Source organism: Castor canadensis, chromosome 10 (genome assembly GCF_047511655.1).
Source record: "Castor canadensis chromosome 10, mCasCan1.hap1v2, whole genome shotgun sequence".
NCBI lineage: Eukaryota > Metazoa > Chordata > Mammalia > Rodentia > Castoridae > Castor > Castor canadensis.
Genome location: NC_133395.1, coordinates 56,041,020 through 56,063,716, shown reverse-complemented (window position 1 = coordinate 56,063,716; position 22,697 = coordinate 56,041,020). Strand labels below are relative to the sequence as shown.

The window sequence follows — 22,697 nt, the reverse complement described above, 5'->3', positions numbered from 1 at the left end:
GTTTAATGTTTAAATCAGTTTACAAATATCTATCTCCTTAAACATTATTTCTTCATGGTAAAAACATTTAAGGTCTTTTCTTCTAGCTTTTTTGAGACAAACAGTACATAATTGCTACTTAAAGTCACCCTGCTGCGAAGGAGCACCCCACAATGTCTTACTCCTGCCAACTGCAATTTAGTGCCCGTTGATCAACTTGTGTGTATAGACTTTTGGGGTCTACATTGTGGCCAGACCCTAAAGATTGGTGTGATAGTTATTTTAAGTGTCAATTTGGTTAGGCCACAATACCAGATATCTGATCTGGATGCTGCTATGATGGTACTTTTAGGTGAGGTGAACACAGGCTTTGCACAAAGCAGATGACCCACCATAATGTGGATGGGTTTCATCTAATCAGTTGAAGGCATTACAAGAAAACAGACTGAGGTCCTTCAAAGAGGGAGTTCTGCCTTCAAACTATCTTCAGACTCAAACTGCAGCACCAACTCTTAAATGCGTCTGCAGATTTGAACTTGCCAGCCTGTACAATTAGATGAGGTAACTCCTTAAAATAGATCAAGCTTTCAGACAGATAAGACAGACAGATAGATACACCCACAAACATACATGCCTTGCTGGTTCTATTTCTCTGGGGAACCATAAGACCATGCTCTATGAGCCAATTGAACTCCAAATTCAAGTTCACTGGGTTCAGCAAAATCCTTCAAAGCCAAGGTCGGCTTTTGTGCCTGCTTACAGCTATACATTTCTACCTTCATTAGGTATTTGGCCTACATATTCTTTGCCTTCATGCTTGCCCATCAATACTCACTCAGCAAGATAAAGCTTTATCCAGAATGGACAATTAATTACACTGGAAGGGTTGGGTGGTTACCATGCAGTCAGTAAGCAAGCTGACCTCCCAGACTACTCAACATGACATGGGGCTCATCTCCTGGCAAGTCTTAGCATGTGAGTACGACTGAGCTATCTTCCTTCTGCCAGACTCAGCAGCAAATAAATAAAATAGTAATAATTACATATATCCAATTCAAAGTCACCTAGAGGTAAGGTAAATCTTACTGACTCTGGAGGCTATGGAGGGTGGGTTACTTGGCATTACCCAAGCTGTCCTGAAACTTCACTTTCTCTGCAAAATCCCTTGAATGGAAGACTGTTTCCCCAACACCCGCCATCTGACCCTCCTCTCCTGGGTCATCAAGGGTGAGAGGAAGAGACTGAAAAGGATGGAGCATTATTCAAATGTGTGGTAAACCTGAAAGGCTGAACAATGGATAACAGAGTACACAGGAAGAAGAGCGTGTTTGCTGTAGTAAAATGAGCTTGGGATTAGCAATGGCAAGAAATCACCCCGCAACAATGGCAGAAGGGCCAAGAGCTTGGAAAGGATGTCTGATCTTTCTGTAACTTTTTCTTCACATCTGGTACTAACAGGCATCGAGATCATGTATAAAACAGCCTCTGCTGCTGTCAGCTCTGCCAGGTTGATAATGAAGCCAGAAACGAGGAAAACTGTAGTTTAAGCTGAGACAATAAATACTTTGCCTCATTTCTAGTAGCCAACCCAAACTCTTTTACATATTGTCCTTCTCAAATGAGCTGCTTAAGATTCTGACCTTGTAAAGATTGTCAAGTACTAACTTAAAGCTCAAAGCAAAGAAAATGCAACTAATATAACAGAAAAAAGAGCTTTAAAGTATTTCCAGCCAGGAAGGTGGTAAGATTCATCAGTTACCAAACTTGGAAAGCCCAAAGGTCAGCATGAAGTTTTAAAAAATGTTTTTGACAAATCTTATGAAATAAGGGAAATCTTGATTGTATAAAATACAAATATGAAGCTGGGCACTGGCAGCTCACACCTGTAATCCTAACTACTTAGGAGGCTGAGATCAAGAGGATCACAGTTTGAGGCCATCCTGGGCAAATGCTTTGTGATATCCCTATCTCCAAAATAACCAGAGCAAGATGGACTGAAGGCATGCCTCGAGTGATAGGGCACCTGCTTTGTAAGTGGGAAGCCCTGAGTACAAACCCCAGTACCACCAAAAACCTATAATAATACAAATATGGGGCAAAAGAATGGGAAGGAAGCACACTGAGATGAAAAGAGTTGTCTCTGGATGACTTTAATTGTCAGCTTTTTGTCTTTTGGCTTTTGAATACGGTGATACAGTGAAACAGGCAGAGCATGGGCTTTCAAGCCTGACAGCCCAGGCATTCATTACCACTCTTGCCCAGCAAGTATGAGACTCACCCTGAGCATGAGTCTCTCACGTGAAAATTAGGAATACTGATGGCAGGGCTGGTGTCGGGAGTCAATGATATGCTTGCCTTAGGGAGCAAACAGGAATTATTACACAGGCACGCACTGCCTTTAGGTGGCCTCTCTTTCTTATTTTCTATTTTAATTCCTTTAAATGCTGTTTTTCACTATTTCCATAAGAGCTCAATTTCCTTCTTACAAAAAGTATATAATTCAGTAGTCTTTTTCAGCACATTTTTTTCAGTTTGTTATACTCGTTCAGTCTTAAAATGTACCTTAAATTTACATTCACTCTTGAAAAATAAGATATTGTCGATTTAACCGCAGGGCCTCTCATGTGCTGGACAAGCAATCTACCACTGAGCTGCTCCCAGCACTTTCTTTGCAATCTCATTTTGTTGCCTAGGCTGGTCTTAAATTTGTGATCATCCTACCTCTCCAGTAGCTGGAATTATAGACTTGCACCACCACTCCTGGCTTAAAATTGACTTTTTCTTTTATTTAAATTGTATTTATTTATTTATTTATTTTTATTCATATGTGCATACAATGTTTGGGTCATTTCTCCCCTCTTCCCCCCGTCTCCTCCCTTACCCACCCCCTTACCCCTCGCTACCCGGCAGAAACTATTCTGCCCTTATCTCGAATTTTGTTGATGAGAGAGTATAAGCAATAATAGGAAGGACCAAGGGTTTTTGCTGGTTGAGATAAGGATAGCTATACAGGGCATTGACTCACATTGATTTCCTGTGCGTGGGTGTTACCTTCTAGGTTAATTCTTCTTGATCTAACCTTTTCTCTGGTTCCTGGTCCCCTTCTCCTATTGGCCTCTGTCACTTTAAAGTATCTGCATTAGTTTCTCTGTGTTGAGGGCAACAAATGCTATCTAGTTTTTAAGGTGTCTTACCTATCCTCATACCTCATGTGCTCTCGCTTTATCATGTGCTCAAAGTCCAATCCCCTTCTTATGTTTGCCCTTGATCTAATGTCCGCATATGAGGGAGAACATACGACTTTTGGTCTTTTGGGCCAGGCTAACCTTGCTCAGAATGATGTTCTCCAATTCTATCTATTTATCAGCGAATGATAACATTTCATTCTTCTTCATGGCTGCATACAATTCCATTGTGAATCAATATCACATTTTCTTGTTCCATTCATCAGTGGTGGGGCATCTTGGCTGTTTCCATAACTTGGCTATTGTGAATAGTGCCGCAATACACATGGGTGTGCAGGTGCCTCTGGAGTAACCTGTGTCACAGTCTTTTGGGTATATCCTCAAGAGTGGTATTGCTGGATCAAATGGTAGATCAATGTTTAGTGTTTTAAGTAGCCTCCAAATTTTTTTCCAGGGTGGTTGTACTAGTTTACATTCCCACCAGCAGTGTAAGAGGGTTCCTTTTTCTCCCGCATCCTCACCAACACCTGTTGTTGGTGGTGTTGCTAATGATGGCTATTCTAACTGGGGTGAGGTGGACTCTTAGTGTGGTTTTAATTTGCATTTCCTTTATTGCTAGAGATGGTGAGCATTTTTTCATGAGTTTTTTGGCCATTTGAATTTCTTTTTTTGAGAAAGTTCTGTTTAGTTCACTTGCCCATTTCTTTATTGGTTCATTAATTTTGGGAGAATTTGGTTTTTTGAGTTCCCTATATATTCTGGTTATCAGTCCTTTGTCTGATGTGTAGCTGGCAAATATTTTCTCCCACTCTGTGGGTGTTCTCTTTAGTTTAGAGACCATTTCTTTTGTTGAGCAGAAGCTTTTTAGTTTTATGAAGTCCCATTTTCTTTTTCTTTTGCATTGAACCCAGGCTTTCCACATGGTAGACATGTGCTCTACCACTTGAGCTGTGGTCCCAGCCTTGTTTTTAAAATTTGTTTTTTGAGACAGCGCTTTGAGTTACTTTCCCCAGGCTGGCCTTAAACTCAAGATCCTCCTGTCTTGGCCTCCTGAGCAGCTGAGATTACCCCTATGCCCTCACCTTGACTTTTTTAAACCAGTACTTTGAAGATTAATCAATCCTCCTTTGGCTTCTATCATAACCACTAAATACACTCAGTCAGTGTTATTTTGCAATAATACATGTGCCCTCTCTGCTTTTTAAGATGGTCAGTTTTATTAGAGGCTACTTAAAAAGCTAAGCATTGATTTACCATTTGATCCAGCAATACCACTCTTGGGGATATACCCAAAAGACTGTGACACAGGTTACTCCAGAGGCACCTGCACACCCATGTTTATTGCGGCACTATTCACAATAGCCAAGTTATGGAAACAGCCAAGATGCCCCACTACTGATGAATGGATTAAGAAAATGTGGTATCTATACACAATGGAGTTTTACTCAGCCATGAAGAAGAACGAAATGTTATCATTCACTGGTAAATGGACAGAATTGGAGAACATCATTCTGAGCAAGGTTAGCCTGGCCCAAAAGACCAAAAATCTTATGTTCTCCCTCATATGTGGACATTAGATCAAGGGCAAACACAACAAGGGGATTGGACTTTGAGCACATGATAAAATCGAGAGCACACAAGGGAGGTGTGAGGATAGGTAAAACACCTAAAAAATTAGCTAGCATTTGTTGCCCTCAACGCAGAGAAACTAAAGCAGATACCTTAAAAGCAACTGAGGCCAATAGGAAAAGGGGACCAGGAACTAGAGAAAAAGTTAGTTCAAGAAGAATTAATTTAGAAGGTAACACACATGCACAGGAAAGTAATGTGAGTCAACTCCCTGTATAGCTATCCTTATCTCAACTAGCAAAAACCCTTTTTCCTTCCTATTATTGCTCATACTGTCTTACAAAATTAGAGATAAGGACAAAATAGTTTCTGCTGGGTATCGAGGGGGTGGGGGAGAGGTGGAGGGGGTGGGGTGGGTGGTAAGGGAGGGGGTGGGGGCAGGGGGGAGAAATGACTCAAGTATTGTATGCACATATGAATAATAAAAAAATAAATTAAAAAAAAAAAGATGGTCAATTTTAGACAGGTGCTGGTGGCTCACGCCTGTACTCCTGGCTACTCAGGAGGCAGAGATGAGGAGGATCACAGTTCAAAGCCAGCCCAGGCAAATAGTTCGTGAGATCCTATCTAAAAAAAAACCCTTCACAAAAATAGGGCAGGTGGAGTGGCTCAAGGTGAAGGCCCTGAGTTCAAGCCCCCAGTACTGCAAAAAAAGAAAATCAGTTTTGCAACTGCTTTTTAAATAGTGTGTGTTGTAAGAAATGTATATGCAGAACTGCATGAACTCTATGAGGACAGTTTAACTACCATTCAAGTCAAGGAACAGAACACTGTTGGCACCACAGACACCGCTCATATATTCCTCTCTCTCAGTAGTTACTCAAATGACTAAATGACTATGGTCATTATTTCCTGGGCTTTTTTGACACTTTCAAATTCACATTTAACTATAAGTTACAACAGCCAATCTTTGAAAGGACCTGTTTTGGAATTTAACACCACATGTATATACAGCCTTTTCAAAAAGTTAAATAAAATGTAAAACAAAAAGTATATCAATGGTAAATCACATAGAAGAAGGAAGGAAGGAAGGAAAGGTGGTAGGGTGGGGGAAAAAGAAGATAAATAAAGTCCTACATGTAAATTAAAATATTAAAGGTGGTTATCTGGGAGGGAAAGTTGAATAAAATATTAAATATTTTATTTTACATCTTCTTAAAAGCACAAGGCAAACTTAGGACTCAAAGCCACTTTTCTTATCCTAAGAATATTTCCCAAACCTAAAGAAAAAACTGCGATGGGTAGTACTTTGGCAGTCTCATAGGACTTGAAAAGCAAAAGTGAAGTCTCTCCACCCCTCCAACCAAGGGATTCCTATATGCCCCGTGCTCTCTCAGTTGCAACCTCCCTGGCCTGGACGTGCAGCACAAGGTCAAGGCAACTGAGTGATCTGGAAAATCTCCATGCTTGAATTTAAATTTAATTGAAACCCAGGCACCTGAAAAAAGCAAATAAAAAACCCCTCTGGATGAAATACCGTCACCCAGGGCCTCTGCTGGGATTTCTAACCATGTTCTTTTGACCTGAGAGAGCCCACGATCTTAACAACTTTACTAACTACTGCAGAAAAACTACCGTATGGCAAAGGATGTATTGAAACACAGAGGCCACCTGATCCAAAGTTGAGCTACCTGGGTTTCTCATCATAACTTGCATGACAGATCAGCCAGTAGTAGCCTCCTCTCCAAGGACAAGCACATTCCTTTGTAGTCAGGGGACTAGCCCTTACACAAGGTAAGACCCACGACTAATTCCTGCCCACTGGTAAGAAATCCCTCCTCTGAGGTCTTGAGTTTCAATTATCTTCACTAAAAGCCGTCCACACATTTAATGCCACCTTAGAGGTCACCCCTACATCCCTCCTTCTTCAGATCAAACCAAACAGCCCTTTTGTCTTTCACTACGAACTCAATGAATTTTTTTTTTAACTCCTTCTCTATGTTGGACAGGAATGGGTGTGGATGATTCTCTTCAACTCTGTCCTCATACCAAAATGGTATCAGAGACTAAATATAATACTCAAGGTACAGTCTAAAAGCAGAGCGCTCAAGGAAGAGCCATCTGCCATGCCCTGGACCGCAACTCCTACAGTGAAACAGTCACATACTGGAGTGTCTGAGTGACAGCTGTCTAAGATGTGTCAGTGTTCTTAAAGATAAATCACATCTTCCCATGCTCTCACCAAACTGGTCATTGGTTCTTCAGATAAGCCCCACCTCTTGTTTCCTCAGGACATTTTTCAGATTTTTTTTTTCCACAATACTAGGGGTTTTGAACTGAGGGCCTCCAGCTTGTTAGACAAGCACTCTAATTACTTGAACCAGACCCCCAGAGCCTCTTGCTCTACTGAAAGAGCTCTTCTCCTCACACTTCATACCCTTTGGCTGGTTCCATTGAGCTCAAACCTAGCTTAAGCCTCAGGCTCAACTGTATTCTTCTGTTTTTTTCATCCACCCCCTTAGATGTGGGTCACTAAATACTTATATAATTATTAATTTAATGACTCTCTACCTTATTAAAGTGATGCTCCATAAAGGCAGGGACTGAAGGTGGGTGTTAGTGAATACTGGAGCTTCTTTCTTCATTCAAACATATTCCCACTTAGTTATGATTAGGAAAAAGGAGAGGAAAAAAAACTATAAATCTATCAATACAATCAATACAAAAATAAAAATGTTAATAGAAAAACAGCAACACAAATTGTATAGCAAAAACTACATCCCTAGCCTGTGAGATTGTGTCACCCACTGTGTACTTGACATACAGGATATCAGTCAACATATCTAAAACCAAACCCTTGATCTCTATGTCACTCCCACCTGTCCCTTATCTAGTGCTTTGTGTTTTGGAAAATCACACCTCTGTCTTCATGTGCTGTAGCAATCCCAGGTGGGACTGTGTAGGTGACTGGCTCTGGCCTACTTTCTCTCTGCAGGCTCTTCCTGGTATCACCTTTGTGAGTGGTACTTTTCACCTTTTCATCTGCCACTACTCCATACTTGGGGAAGATCTTGTACCTATCCCCATGTTATTAGAACAGTCATTTGGGTCATTAAGGCCTTACTGCATCTGATTGTCAATTTAACATACTCTCAACCAGCTCTGAATCAACTGCAGACTTCATCACTCAACCAAGGGCACCTCCTTTTGGAAGTCATGGCTTCTTAGGGTTCAGGAGCAATGAAGAGGGCTGGGGGTATAGCTCAGGAGTACAGCACCTCCTCAGGCCATGGGTTTGGTCCCCAGCATCCAAAACCAAACAAATTCAGCAGTGAAAAAGGCCACTGGGTTGCACAACTTAGGCAGTTTAACCTGCCTCCCAGCATTTGCCACAACCATCTAAGACTGCCTAAAACCAAGAACTTACAGATTGGAAAAACTACCATAACATTTCAGTCTCTCCCAAGTCCATGTGCAGGTGCCACTCACAACCCATTAGAAATGGAAAAAGGTTAACAGGCTGATTGCAGATGTTGGTTCTGGCAGCTTCTCTGTTTATCTGACAGCTTTGTTGTGACTCTTCTAACTTCACAGCATTTTTAGCCCTTAGCATCAGTTCCCATATATTCAGAAGTCCTGGGATCATGTAACTTATGTTAAGTAACAGAGAACTAACTTTTTATCAAGAAAACCCTAAAAATATAGTATCTGGATGAAAGTATTTGTAGAAAAGCAAAACATAAACACCGAATCTTTGGAGGAAAATGTTGGAACCATGGCTCAAAGGATAAAGGCCACAGAATTAAAGCCTCTTACCTGCTCTATCAGTTATTTCTAATCTGTTTGAGTATTATCCTTCGATATAGCTATTGTGTGATGCTCAGTGATGCTCTTTGACCTCCTAATATTCCCACAAAACATTCATCTCAGGGCTGTGTATAAAGACTACATGAAATGGCCCATGACAATTCACAGCACTGACTTCCAAGTAGACTAATCCCAAGTCTTTGGGAACAGGTCCTCAAAACATTAGGAAGCCATATTACTCATTTCTTCTCTCCAGATGAAAGGCAGTCTGACAAGCTAGATACTGTCTGGTATTCTAATATTCTAGGAAAATAACTCTATTGAAAAATGAAATGAAAATCTGACAGAATCTGTTTCTGCTGGACCTATGCTGGCTCTCCCTTCTCCACATACAGCAAAAAACAAACAAACAAAAAAACGCTACAGCTAACAAGCTAAAAATTACTATTTATTTTCTGCTCAGAAGCAATAAAGTTGCCAAATTTACAATTTCTAGAATGTTCCTCCCCTCTTTGAGCAAAGCGAGAGAAAGGGTTGCTGGAATGTCGTTCAGATTCTCTAAGCACATTATCTCAACTGCTTTAAGTCAGAAAATGCCTACAAGCAAGCTGGGAGTGGCAATTCTGGAATTACTCTTGTAATCCCAGCTCGAGGGAGGCTGAGGCAGAACCTTCACGTAGAAGGTGGCCTGGGCCACACAGTGAGACTTGCCTTCCCTCCCAGTTCTCTACACCACCATCATTAAAAACAAAGAAACAAAACAAAAAGCCTACAGGCCCCAGCAAGAAGCAGAAATGAGGGTCTGGGGTATGTCATGCCAGAAGCAAAAACAGAACTTAACTCTGGGAGTTTTCCGAATGCATAATACCAAGACTGAACATTGGGTTTCAATGATAATGGTGTGCCAAGGTAGGCTCACTGATTGTCATAAATGCTCCCCTGTGCTGTGGGGTGTTGATAATGAAGTGGGGGCAAAGGGTAAATAATAACTCTTTGTTTTTGCTCAACTGTGTTATGCACCTAAAATTGCTCAAAAAAACCAGAATACTTAAAAGGAAAAAAAAATATTTTTAGACAAAGTTAAGTTCCACTATTAATTTAAAAACCAGGAGCTGACCTTTAAGTTTCCTTTCTTATGTACCTGGTGTTGTAAGACTATGATCTCTGTACGTCCTGGAAGGAATACTCAAACCAGCCCAGGAGAATTCCATGACCATACTCATGGCTGAGGGGGCAGAAGCATCTGACTTTGCACGAAATCCCAAACAAGAGCGGGAAACCAGGCTTTGGAGTCCCTTTGTTAGCACTGAAATACAGCTGAAAGTCAGCAGAATCCAGTGTCCAATTAAAAATATTCCTAACTTCTCTGCACCAAAAGTCCCTGAAGTGAGCATTCAGATGCTTTCATGTCCTCCGTCGCAGCAATCTTGTATGCCTTTAATTCAGCACAGAGTAGTTATAGTAGCCAGATGCACAGAACAAAAAAACAAAACTAAGCATTTCTTAAATTTATTGAAGAATTCTTAGTTGGGAGAGGAAAGATCACAGGCTTAAACAATTGTAAGAGAAAAGAATGATTAATTGCAAATTATTACAAAAGTAATTTTTAAACTTTTTTTTTTTTTGAGCCACTGCTAAAACAAAATTCTAGTGCATCCTGTAGTTCAAATTCTGGTAAGTGAACATTAAATTACTGGAGAACAAAAAAAGTTACTGTTACACAGTACAAGATCTTAATGTACTAACTGAGCACAGCCAAATAAACAGCTATAATTATTCAAAACTGCTTTTGCTATCTACCTGGTAATTAAACAAGAATGTAGATTACTTTCAACACTGCACAAGTAACCAAAGGTAGCAAATCCAGCAATATTAAAATCTGGTATTAAATAGTATTCAAACATTACCACAAAAACAGAATGAGAACTTCTAGACCTACAGTTCTAACTTCATGAAAGGAATGTACATGGTTGAAAAATAAATAAATAAAGTGGCAGGAGTGACTAACACTGTATCTGCGCCTCTGCAGCAAGAATACAGTAAATGAGTAAAAGCTACGTTTCTCTTTAACTTTCCTAACCCCCACTCGTGCTGACTCTTTTGTGCTGGTGACAGGTGGACAGGGTTTATACTGAAAGTGATACCCAAATCGAGTGTGAATGCATAATCTTTTTTAATTCTGCATGGTTTTCTTCAAACACCATGCAATGTGAAATCATATAGTGATGGGAAACTGATGATATGAATTGTGGAATAATAATATTAACTAGATAATTAACTAGACATTTCATTCTGGATTCCAATAACAAGTGGAGATTAAACCTTGCATTTGGGCAATGTGCACTAGTGTCAAAGCCACCAAATGTCAAATGTGCAACCTGTCTTTCACTTTATACATAGTGTACTTAATAAGTAATTAAATTCTCCTACCAACAATATAAAACCCTTATTTAAACAGAGTAAAGTATTATAAACTGAATTCACTCCCATCATATATCTGTAAGGGTAAGTAGAACATTTTCCAAGGTATAAAGATATCACATGTTCACTGAGTGAATACTCTGAAAGGTTTTTATACTGCCATTAAATCATATCAAACCATCCAAGAGATGTTGCCATTTTCTTCGGTGATTTATGAATAGATTATTCCTTTTGAATAAAGCAGGAAATATTTTCAAAATTAACATTAATAATGCCAAAAATATAAATGTAATTTAAACTTGCCTTAAGAAAAAAAGAACATGAAAGAATTGTCACATTTCAATCTCAAATAATGTTCTTAAAATCCCTTATCAGAGGTCTCACTTTCTTTCTGCAGATCCCACAATGGTTTTAAAAATAATAAACAGATAATTCATCTCATTGCACATCACAATTTTAAAAGTTCTGAATAAGACATACTACATGATGACCAAAATGTACAGAATGGTAATATTACAATGTAACAATATAAATATGTCAAGCAGATTCGTAATAAAAATAAGTCAGAAAATGAGCAACCAAACAGATCTATTATGTCTTTGGAAAAATCACAAAGTGCCTTTAAAGAAAGTTAAGTTTAGAATGTACTTGATTAGAAGATACTGTTCTAGAAGCAAATGTTTTCTCTCTCTCTCTCTGAGGAAGCTTGTCTCACACTTCTTTTCATTTGCTAATACTTAGTATTTTTCTCTAAGCCCCTGCACCAAATTGATGCAGGTGTGGAGTTCCAGTGGCTAAATAAGGTAACTATGAACCCAGCACAGCTAGAGCAAAATACATAGAAAAAAAAGAGTATGAGGGAAACCTTACCTCAAAATAATTATACATCAACAGAAGTAATCATAAGCATTTTCAAACACAAAATTTTAGAAAAACCAATATATTGGTATCACTTTAGTTTAAAAGACATTCAGAACTCAGTTTTTCTGTCAATCAAACCTGTATATACACCCAAATTAAATACAATATGATAGTTACTTATAAAAACGTGATCTAAACTTGGTGATCAATTAATCTACCTTACAATTAACAAGAGCAAAACCCAGTCTGGTGCTGCAATATCTCAGTTCTGAAAAGCTAAAGGTAGAAACACCTCCAGTTACACATTTCCTGCATTTCTCCTTAAAATACCTGAAGAAAATTTATGTTTAAGGTTTTACCCTATGTCTCTACCTTAAATTGAGAAAAACCAAATCTTACAATGTAACCTCAAAATGTTTAAATAGCTTTTGGCATTTTTCTAAAGCAAATTTGAATTTTTCACTATAAAACACATTTCTCTTCCATAATTATTAATTAAAATGAATATAAGTGCCCTGATTCCATACATCCTGGGCAGGTGCTATGTCTTCTACATTTTGTACAGTTTCTAGAATAGTCAATGCTTGGGAAAAAGAAAAGGCAACACCCAAAAGTGACTTACCCTGGATTATAAAATCTACTAGTGGAAGAACCAAAACATACACACACATACCTACACATACAAAACCAAGACACAATCTTGGTCCTCTTATTCACATGGACTTGCAGTTTGAAAAGAAAAAGTAGGGGGAAATGTCAAGACCAGAAAGAGCATGTCAGGGAACTTTACAAAACAGTGAAGAAACATTTTATTGTGGGAGAAAATCCCAATTTTTCTAGAAAAAAATTTCTTGGTAAAGTGGGGAGTTTTTCCCAAAATCTGCAATAAACTCTGAATGCATTTCAGTATTAATATTAATTTTTAAAGTTTCAATGTGTTTTGCCACTTGAATTTTCATTTATAGGGTAAGTCAGAAAGACAAAAATTCTTACTGCACAATCTTTAAAGACATTTTATTTTCAGCACCTTTTAATGTTAACAGTGGGTTTCTAACTAAGCAAACTAAAATAAAAGAGGTTGGAACAAACCAGTGTCAAGGTTAAAGATCTTCATGCACACACACACTGGCTCACTCACTCGCATTCCAGCATTTTGCTGCAGTAACAAATAATGTCATTTGATGGAAAGCTTGGGAAACTATCACTTAGTGTTTACAGAAACCTAAAACACTAATGTTTCTGTTATAGAAATTAGACAGTTTGGGGGAATCAAAAAAGCTACCAATAGTTGAACTATAGAAATACAACCGATTTTTAAAAATGGAACAAAAAGACTAAGAATCTACCAGAAACAAACAAAAATTCAGCCTCAGCTTTATATTTGGTGTTAGGGGAGCTATTAGATGCCATTTGTTTGCAAAGAAGAAAAATTATAACTCTTTATCACTGGAACCTCCTAGCCACCTCAGTGTGGTTTCAAGCAGCACTATTTGGATCCAAAAAGAATTCTGTCTGACAATACCCTGAAAGCCTTATAGTAGACCTTCCTCTACAGACATGTTCTTAGGCTCTTAACAAACTACATGTGTATAGAAGAGTAAGTGGAGATCGTATTTTGACAGATTACAAAAGTAAGAACTGAGTTATATACACTGATGACAGAAAGCACTTTAAAAGCTATATTTACTTTCCTTCCAATTCACTTAAAACATTAATATTCACTATTTGAATTTTAACCTAAACATATTAATCTGCTTCTTCCCCTCTGAAAACAAATAATAAAATATATTGATTTAGGGTGTGTTCTATGCATTTTCCAAGAGCCAGTCAAACAGCGACTTGCATCTCTCTTCACTGGAAGTTTTTTCCACCACTTCATAGTATTTAAGCACAGCCTGTAAGAGGTCTCCTACTTTCCATCCTTTTTCTTGCAATTGTTTTGAAAGCTAAAAAAGAAAGATAAGTCAAATGTTAACAGAAAACAATTTTATAGCAGTAAAGTTTTTGTTTTCATAATCAGATAGAACTGAGAACCCTGCTGTTTATAGCTAAGTATTTCTTCCCCGTTATAACACGATCTTCTCCCCTACACCACCACCCCTTGACCCAAATTAAACACTTTCTCTCCCTGACCTTTATAAACACATCTCCTCCACAGAATGACACTTTGGGATTGTTGGAGACAGAACTTCACAAACCTCACCCAGCAGACAGTCTATGTGGGAGTGCAGAGGCTACATTTCTACAGGAAATTCTTCACCTAACTAAATACATCTGCCACACCCTCAATTAGAAACATAAAATAATAAAGACAATGTCAAGCTTAACACAAGGATGTGGATTTTTTTCCTTCCATAACATATAGTGTGGGTTTTTTTCTGGAATACACACTCTAGCCTCAACGGAAACATGGCTTTCTAAGTTAAGAAATGTTAATGTTTCAATAAAAAACCACCAAAAAGTAAATAAATACAGGTTTAAATAAACTCTACCATGGCCAATCAGAACATGATTTCATTCACATTTTCATCTATTTAGCTCTGTAAACATTCTTAATTTTTAAGTTAAATTCTGTATTGTAAATATGCTTACTCTTTTTTAAGAGCTTTATTAAGATCTAATTCACATCCAATGGGTTTTAGTATAATCACTGAGTTGAATGCAACCATCATCACAACCTACACTAGAACATTTTCTCTTCACTGCACCAAAAGGGAACCCTCCCCATCAGAAACCACTCACCATTCTCCCCAAGCCCCTCAGCCCTAGACCACCATTGATCTAGATATGGTCTCTGTAGATTTGTCGACTTGGGACATTTCACATAAAAGGAATCATAAAATCTGTGTGTGGCCTTTTGGAGCCACCTTTTTTGCTTAGCATAATTATTTCAAGTTCTGCCATGGTGGAGCATGTTTCAATACTTCACTATTTTATATTGGCAAAGCTCCATTTCATGATATAGCACATGACTTATCCATTTGTGAGCTTGTGGACATCTGGGGCATCCCCACTTTTTAACTATGGTCAATGGTGTTACTATGACAGGCTTTGGTGCGGGCATGTTTTGATTTCTCTGGAGTGCACACGCAGGAGTGGCAAAGCTGGGTTACATGCTAACACTATGCTTGCATTTTCCACGTGGCTATGCCACTACAGATCCTCACCAGGAATAAATTTCTCTAAATGACTGCCAACACTTGCTACTGCCTTTCTGATTATAGTTGTCCTGGTGGGCGTGACGCTCATAGTGGTTTTGATTTACATTTTCCTAATGGTTAATGAGGTTGACCATCTTTTCATGTATTTATTTCTTTATTTGGTAGTACTGGGGTTTGAACTCAGGGCTTGAAACTTGCTGGACAGGTGCTCCAATGCTTAAGCCATGACTCCAGCCCTCATGTATTTACTGAAGATACATAATGGACAATTCAGATTCTTTGCCCATTTCTTAATTGGATTATTTGCCTTTTTATTTTTAAGTTATTACAGCTCCTTATATATGCTAGGTACAAGACTTTTATCAGATATATGCAAATATGTTCTCCCATTCTATGGATTTTCTTTTCACTTTGCTGATAGTGTTCTTTGAACAATGAAAGGTTTTTTTGTTTGGTTTTTTTTGAGACAAGGTCTCACTATGTACCTCAGGCTGACCTGAAATTCACTATAAATCCAGGCTATCCTCAAATTCACAATCTTCCTGCCTCCCGAATGTTGGGATTATAGCCATGTACCACCATGCCTGGCCAAAAGTTTGGTTTGTTTTTTTTTTTCTATTGTTTCTGCATTACTGAGATTTGAATTCAGGACCTCACATTTGCTAAGGTGTTGTTCTACCAGTTGAGCCATACCCCCAAGTCTTCTTTTGCTTCAGTTGTTTTTTTCAGATAGGTCTTGCATTTTTGCCTAAGGCTGGCCTCCTACCATAATCCTCCTACCTGTGGCTTCCCACATAGCTAGGATGACAGGTATTCACCACCAGGCCTGGCTTGTTGGTTTAGATGGGGTCTTGCTAAATTTTGGCCTGGGCTGGCCTTGAACTGTGATCCTCCCGATCTCCATCTACCTGCCAAGTAGCTAGGTTTACAGTAATGTGCCACCTGCCCACCCGTGGCAAAAAGTTTCAAATTTTGATCTATTTTCCTTTATGTTACTATACTTTTATATTTTTAATACAAATGTCTCTCAGGTTCTGCTTATGCTTATGGTACTAATGCTTACTTGTTCTGTTTAACAGTGAAAATGCCAGAAATAATAGTATCTTATCCAGAAAGACACAAAAAACAAAGTATTTCAATTTTCCTCATTATCACCAAAGACGATCTGAACTTGCTTCTTAACTGATTCCTAACTTCCCAGCAGCACTGCAGGTTCTAGTCAGACATGGTCAATGAGGGTCATTATTTAAAATCATGATAAAACAAACCATAGTTATAATAAGGTATTTCCATTCAATCATTAGACAAAGATCCCCTGGGCGAGTTTACATGATGACAAAGTCCCTTGACCCAACCACCACCCCCCTCAGCTTCACCTAAGGTCTTCCCTTAGGCCTCAGCTCATCCAAGACTAAGTAACTCCCCTAAGAGTTTGCCTCCCTAGGGTCAATCCTAACAATTCCTCTGCCCATTCTTTCCCCTTGACAATTCCTTTCTAATCTATTTTGTCTTTCTGCTCCAATCAAAAACCTGAATTAAAAAAGTCCAGTCTAAGTAAAAATAAATGACAAAAAGCTGTAATAAGTTTTTTCTCAATTATTTCAACAGATGCTCATAAATTATGAACCAGAAAGTATCTCAATATTCCTTTTTTTGTTATTACTGACCAATTTACACAGGTTCTTCACTAATCTACTGTAAGATTAAACCAAAGTTTTCATAAGAACAATTATGGGGGAAAAAAAACGTTAAAACTGATAAATCTTAACTAACAAGGCACTTAGCACATACTAGGTACTCAATAAAACTATCTTGCTTAAACATTTATTATCTTTTGATTATGTCACCTTCTCATATGCACAAAGCTGGATTATCAGCGAAAGACCCTTGTTAATTATTAAGTACAATTATGAATCAATTAAATATAGAGAATAACTCAATCTTTTCATAAGAACACATGAAGTTCTTACAAATGGCATCTAACTTTGAGGACTTACTGCATACCAGCATTAAACTAAGCATTTTGCTTCTTATAATATTATACTTAAGCCTCATAAACTCTGTAAGATAGCTTCTTCACTCATAGTGCTACTGAGGAAACTGAGACTTTTACTGGTGAATCTGCCCAAGGTGATGCTGCGAAGGGCAGAGCTGGTATCTGAACCCAACTATGAGATCCACAGCCTAAACACTGACCACTCTTTCATCATCAGACATCTTACTAGGCCAACAATATGACAAGAACATTGTATACAGTGATATGTATCCTCACAATCACTCTAGAAGGTAGGTACTTACTAGCATAAACTCCTTCTTTGCTGAGTCATGAAAATATAGTTCTGCAACTTCAGCCTCAGAGGCAACGAGCCACTGAAGAATAATCCTTAGCTGGGGGTCTACTGTGCATGGCTCCATGTCAATATTTGTAATTAGGAGAGTCTTTCCATTTCGTTCCAAACCTAATAGATAAATTTAAACAGTCTGAAGTAAAATTTATCAATTCAACTCTCAAACTCATTCGCAAATATTTTCCTTTCCTTATATTCCAAAGAATGCTTTTCTTACCCATACCATAACATCAACTAAAACATTTCTTGCAAAGGACAAAGTAATGCTAAAAAAAAGAAACAACTGGTATTTTATTTATTGATATTACAAATGCAAAATATTGTTTTAAAGTAATGAATTCAAGTGCTACAAATGCCATGATTTGTGTCAAATTAAGACCCATAGATATTCGCAAGTAAATGGATGAAACTGGAGAACATCATTCTGAGTGAGGTTAGCCTGGCCCAAAAGACCAAAAATCATATGTTCTCCCTCATATGCGGACATTAGATCAAGGGCAAACACAACAAGGTGTTTGGACTTTGATCAAATGATAAAGTGAGAGCACACAAGGGAGGTATGAGGATAGGTAAGACACCTAAAAAACTAGATAGCATTTGTTGCCCTCAACACAGAGAAACTAAAACAGATACTTTAAAGTGACAGAGGCCAATAGGAGAAGGGGACCAGGAACTACAGAAAAGGTTAGATCAAAAAGAATTAACCTAGAAGGTAACACACATGCACAGGAAAGCAATGCAAGTCAACTCCCTGTATAGCTATCCTTATCTCAACTAGCAAAAACCCTTGTTCCTTCCTATTATTGCTTATACTCTCTCTTCAACAAAATTAGAGATACGGGCAAAAAATTTCTGCCTGGAAGCAAGGGGGTGGAGGGAGAGGAAGGGGATAAGGGAAGGGGGGAGAGATTACCCAAACATTGTATGTACATATGAATAAAAGAAAAAAGAAAAAAAATTTTAAAAAGACCCATAGATAAAAGGAGAGAAAATAAAACTATAAAGCTATCCTTATAATCAAAGTAACAATGAAGCAAACAATATAAACCCTTGAACAGTACATATTGAGTTCTAAACATTTCTAAGCTCCTTATGTATACAAACTCGTTTAATTCCCACAACACCAGTGAGGTAGAAAGTGTTTTCATCTTTACTTTTTACAGGTGAGCACTCTCAGGCAGAGTCCTCTCTCAGTGCAATACAATTAAGCCATGACATGAAAAACCCAGGTAGTATAGCACCATGCTCTTAATCACTTCATTGGGGGTGGAAGGGTGTCATATGCAACCACTTGCATGCCAAAAACCAGACCAGGGGAAAAAAAGATGCTTCCAACACAATTAAGAATATATCCCAGCTCAGTCCAAAACTAATGACTTGTGGACCAATATCCTGAGTTAACACTGCTGCTTAAGGATGACTGAGCAGTACACAGTGTTAAGACCTGCACCCCTCCATAGAAAGTGAGCATCTGGGATGCAGGCAGACACTGTGCTAATGTGTACTGTAATGCAAATGCTACTGAAGGATGTCTCTAGCTTTCTGTTGTAGTATGCAGGACATCCTCAAACACTTACTAATCATTTTTAGAATATCCACTGGCTCCTAATTCTTAAATTTAAAAAGTCTGTCCACATTATTCTCTAGAAATAAATGTATTACCTCTTCACTCTCTTCTCTCCAATAAAAGTCTCAATCAAAAGCAAGTCTGGTACAACATGGTCCAACACAGTGGTATCTGAGCCATTCTGCAGAGCTCCTAGGGCTGGAGGCTATGCACCTAACACTTCCTGTACTGCTGTTGTTTCCTCAGGGCAGGACTTCTGGTTGCCTGGCCTGACAGGAAACTTCACAACTCCGTGTGTGTGTGTGTGTGTGTGTGTGTGTGTGTGTGTGTGTGTGTGTGTTATACACACATATGTATGTGGGTATATATATGTATGAATATAAATATATATATATATTCATTCATTGGTGTTTTTGGATTTTAACCCAGGACCTAGCAAGTGCTCTATCACTCTACCACTTGAGCACTTGAGCCGCCCCCCCAGCCCTTCTTGCTTTTAGTTATAGGGTACCAAGCTTTTTGTTCAGGCCAGCCTAAAACCACAATCCTCCTATATGGGAGGGATTATAGATGTAAACCACCATGCCCAGTTTATTTATGAGATGAGCTCTTGCTATAAGTTTTTGCCTAGGCTGGCCTCCAACCATAATCATCCTGATGCCTCCTGAGTAGCTGAGATTACAGTCATGAGCCACTGTACCTGGCAACAACTCTCTCTTTAGACAGTTCATTAACAACTAGTAAAAATGGAAGGACTGACAACATGCAACTACAAAAAAAGTAGGGAAAAAAGTTTATTGGCTTAGGATCTCTATAATCTTGAATCTTTCTCTGAATCCAGACAATTCTATTTTCTAACTTAACAAATTTGAAAGTTGGCTACAGCTTTCTATATAATAACTAAGAGGTACCTATAATCTCAAAAGCTGAGTAATGACATGTCTGCATATAATTGATCTGATTTCTACCTACTTACAAAAGAAATCATCAATAGCCTGTGTCAAGTGTCCAAAGTAAAAGTTTTTAAATGAACTTCTTACTTATACTAACTTGTATCTTATTTTCTCTTAATCATTCCTCACCAGTTAGTTAAGTAATAACTAGTTCATTAGAGAAATACCATGCACACTATTTACAGGTACATGCTTTGAGATAACTTTCCTCATAAGTGTTCCTGAGGGAAAGTATACAATTCTTATAGACAAAGTCAACACTTTTCAGTAACCAAAGAGTAAAGCAAACATTACCTAGCCTATCAAAACTCTTGAAAATATTGCACAACCCTGACTGTATGTTTGATGAGAAAGACTTACTTCTGGAAGCCCTATATGAAGAATGTCTACTTACACAGACATAAGAGACAGTGAGATTGATAATCGTAATTCTAAAATTTTAGCTCAAAAATCTGAATATGACTTCCTAAAACAAGAAATACAACTGGTGATAAAACTGCTTGGATACTCAGGGTCATGAACTACATTTAAAGACTTTTTTTTTGGAAACAGGGTCTTACTTTGTAGTCCAGACTCAAACTGACCTGAACTTTCTGTGTAGCACAAGCTGGGCTCAAACTCACAATCCTGATGTCTTAGCCTCTGAGTACCGGTACTGCTATTTTCACAATTAAGGAAAAAAAGATATGGTGGGGGATCCAATAATTTTCTGAATACAATGAAAACTCAGCTTCAATATGAGAGTTTCTAGATTCACTCAGGTGTTCTAATACATGAAGCAGGGTCACATGTTCCAACTTTGTGAACAATGCTATCTAGTCCTGACATATTTAGAAGTATGCTCACTAAAGGAAGGCGTAAATATTTTCTTCAAATATGTATGTATGTACAAATGTAGGATTGGAATTAGGGGAAGGAAAAATTGCACAGATTTAGAAATATCTTTTCATTTTTACTTACTGATTCACATAAGTGATATGAAACACTAATTCTGGAAGTTATCACTTTAAAAGGAAAATATTGAGAATATGCTGTAATTATAATAAACTGTATCTTATGCCATGAGTAAGGATTTTAGATTTAGATTTTGAATAACATAATTACATAGAGGTTATCATAAATTTCTTTCTTAAATTGTTGAACGGTCTTTGTAACAATGAGTACTTTACTAGTGTGACAATCAAGTAATACAAATTCTCATCGAGGTCCTGAAACTGGACAAAGAAAACTAGTTCAGGAATACCTTGATTTCAAGGATTGGGAGTGTATTTTGGTAGCTGACTGTTTGCCTAGCATTCATAAGGCTCTGGGTTCCATCCCAGCATCCCCCCTAAAACCAAAAAAAAAAAAACACCTGATTTGTGAGTTTTACACAAATAACCCAGGGCCTATCTGATGGAGATGTACAAACACAAACTGTAAAGACTCCTCTAGGGAACCTTATAACAAAACAGTCACCTACCTTCTACAATATCCTCAGGCTCTTCATCTTTATCATCTGGTCCATCACTTTTTAAAGAAAACAGCAGAAAGAGTTAAAAAAAAAAAAAAAGTTTAATTAGTAACATATTAAAACAACCGCTTAGAATTGTAGTATGGAATGATGGTTACAATATGACATATGACATTTAGAAAGGGGAGAAATGACAATAAAAAGCAAGCTTTGCTTCTCACATCATTTCATGTTAAAATATGAATTTCAAATGATGCCTACAGTTATCAAAAAACAAGAAGTCCTACCTTGGTATTTAGAGCCAAGTAATTTCTTAATAAATTGAATTTAAAATAATGTAAAGCTGAACTATTCTAATTTAAGTATCACAAAATGTCATGAATAATAAAATATTAATGCCATTTAATACTGAAGTTAATAAAAACATTTTCCTATGCTTTTATTACATATGAAATAAAACTACATATAAAAACAAAATAAAACTAAACAAAAAAACAACAGAAATCCTGTAGGAAGCAAGCTCTTTTTAGTGAAACAATTGGTAGAATGAAAAACAGCAAGCAGAGCAACTCATGCACAACAGTCGCACATTTGCAATTAGATGTCAGTCACGGTTTAGCAGAGTGGATTTTTTTCATTAAATGTAAATTCATCAAGCAGAATCATGTCAAAATACAGGAGAAAAGCAGATTGATACATATGGGCACTGTGACCCACATTCTCTTAAGAGTATGACATCATGCATTAGTGGTGAAAGACTCATCAGTTTTTAAGTTTCTAGACTGGACCAACCTGTCTGATGTAGGAAAGGATAAATTGTCCTCATACAAATCTCCTTCTAAACCAAGACTGCTCCAGCTACTGCTGTTACCATTACTGCTGGAGGAAGAAAACAACAGAGCTGAACTAGAGAATGAACCATAAAGACCACCTTTGTTCTCCTTCGAACAGCTTCTGTCTTTGATTCATTCCTGCACATGTCCGGAAGCTGCCACATGGAGTGGAGCATCCACAGAGCGAACAAGAGACCATCACTGTTACTCTAGGGCACACGACAGGGTTCGAGACTCAGGAGTCTTTTCCTTTGTCCTCAATAGATCATGGAAATTATTCCGAACTTATTATTTACTTTACAGATTAAGACAACAGAATAGCTTTTAGGACAGTAAATGAATGCATGATGAAATTAATATTATGTGGCAAATCATAGGATGTAATTTATAAAAAGGTAATTCTCTTTGGTTTGGATAAAATTTGAAAAGAAAAAAACATAGGTTATGGTTCTCTCAAGTTTTTAATTAACGTACAACAGTGATGGGCTTGGATGGAGTATAGGGCAGATGGGTCAGATGCACCAAAACAGACAAAACTTATCTTCTGATTTTAAAATTCT

At 37.8% G+C, this 22,697-nt stretch overlaps 1 protein-coding gene across 7 annotated transcripts in view; it reads right to left on the bottom strand.

The window, feature by feature from the left end:
* Positions 1 to 10,033: 10,033 nt before the first annotated feature.
* Akap11 (A-kinase anchoring protein 11) overlaps positions 10,034 to 22,697 on the bottom strand; it is a 50,550-nt gene continuing 37,886 nt past the window's right edge. For 5 of the 7 annotated variants that reach the window (XM_074043320.1, XM_074043321.1, XM_074043319.1 and 2 more), the window contains exons 9-12: positions 22,097 to 22,183; positions 21,314 to 21,360; positions 17,282 to 17,442; positions 10,034 to 13,768 (exon numbers count right to left, since the gene is read on the bottom strand). In XM_074043320.1, coding sequence (XP_073899421.1) covers positions 13,628 to 13,768; positions 17,282 to 17,442; positions 21,314 to 21,360; positions 22,097 to 22,183 — 436 coding nt within the window. In that variant the 3' untranslated portion in view covers positions 10,034 to 13,627. The remainder of the gene's footprint in view (positions 13,769 to 17,281; positions 17,443 to 21,313; positions 21,361 to 22,096; positions 22,184 to 22,697) is intronic. The other 2 variants (XM_074043317.1, XM_074043318.1) reach the window with 2 other exon arrangements.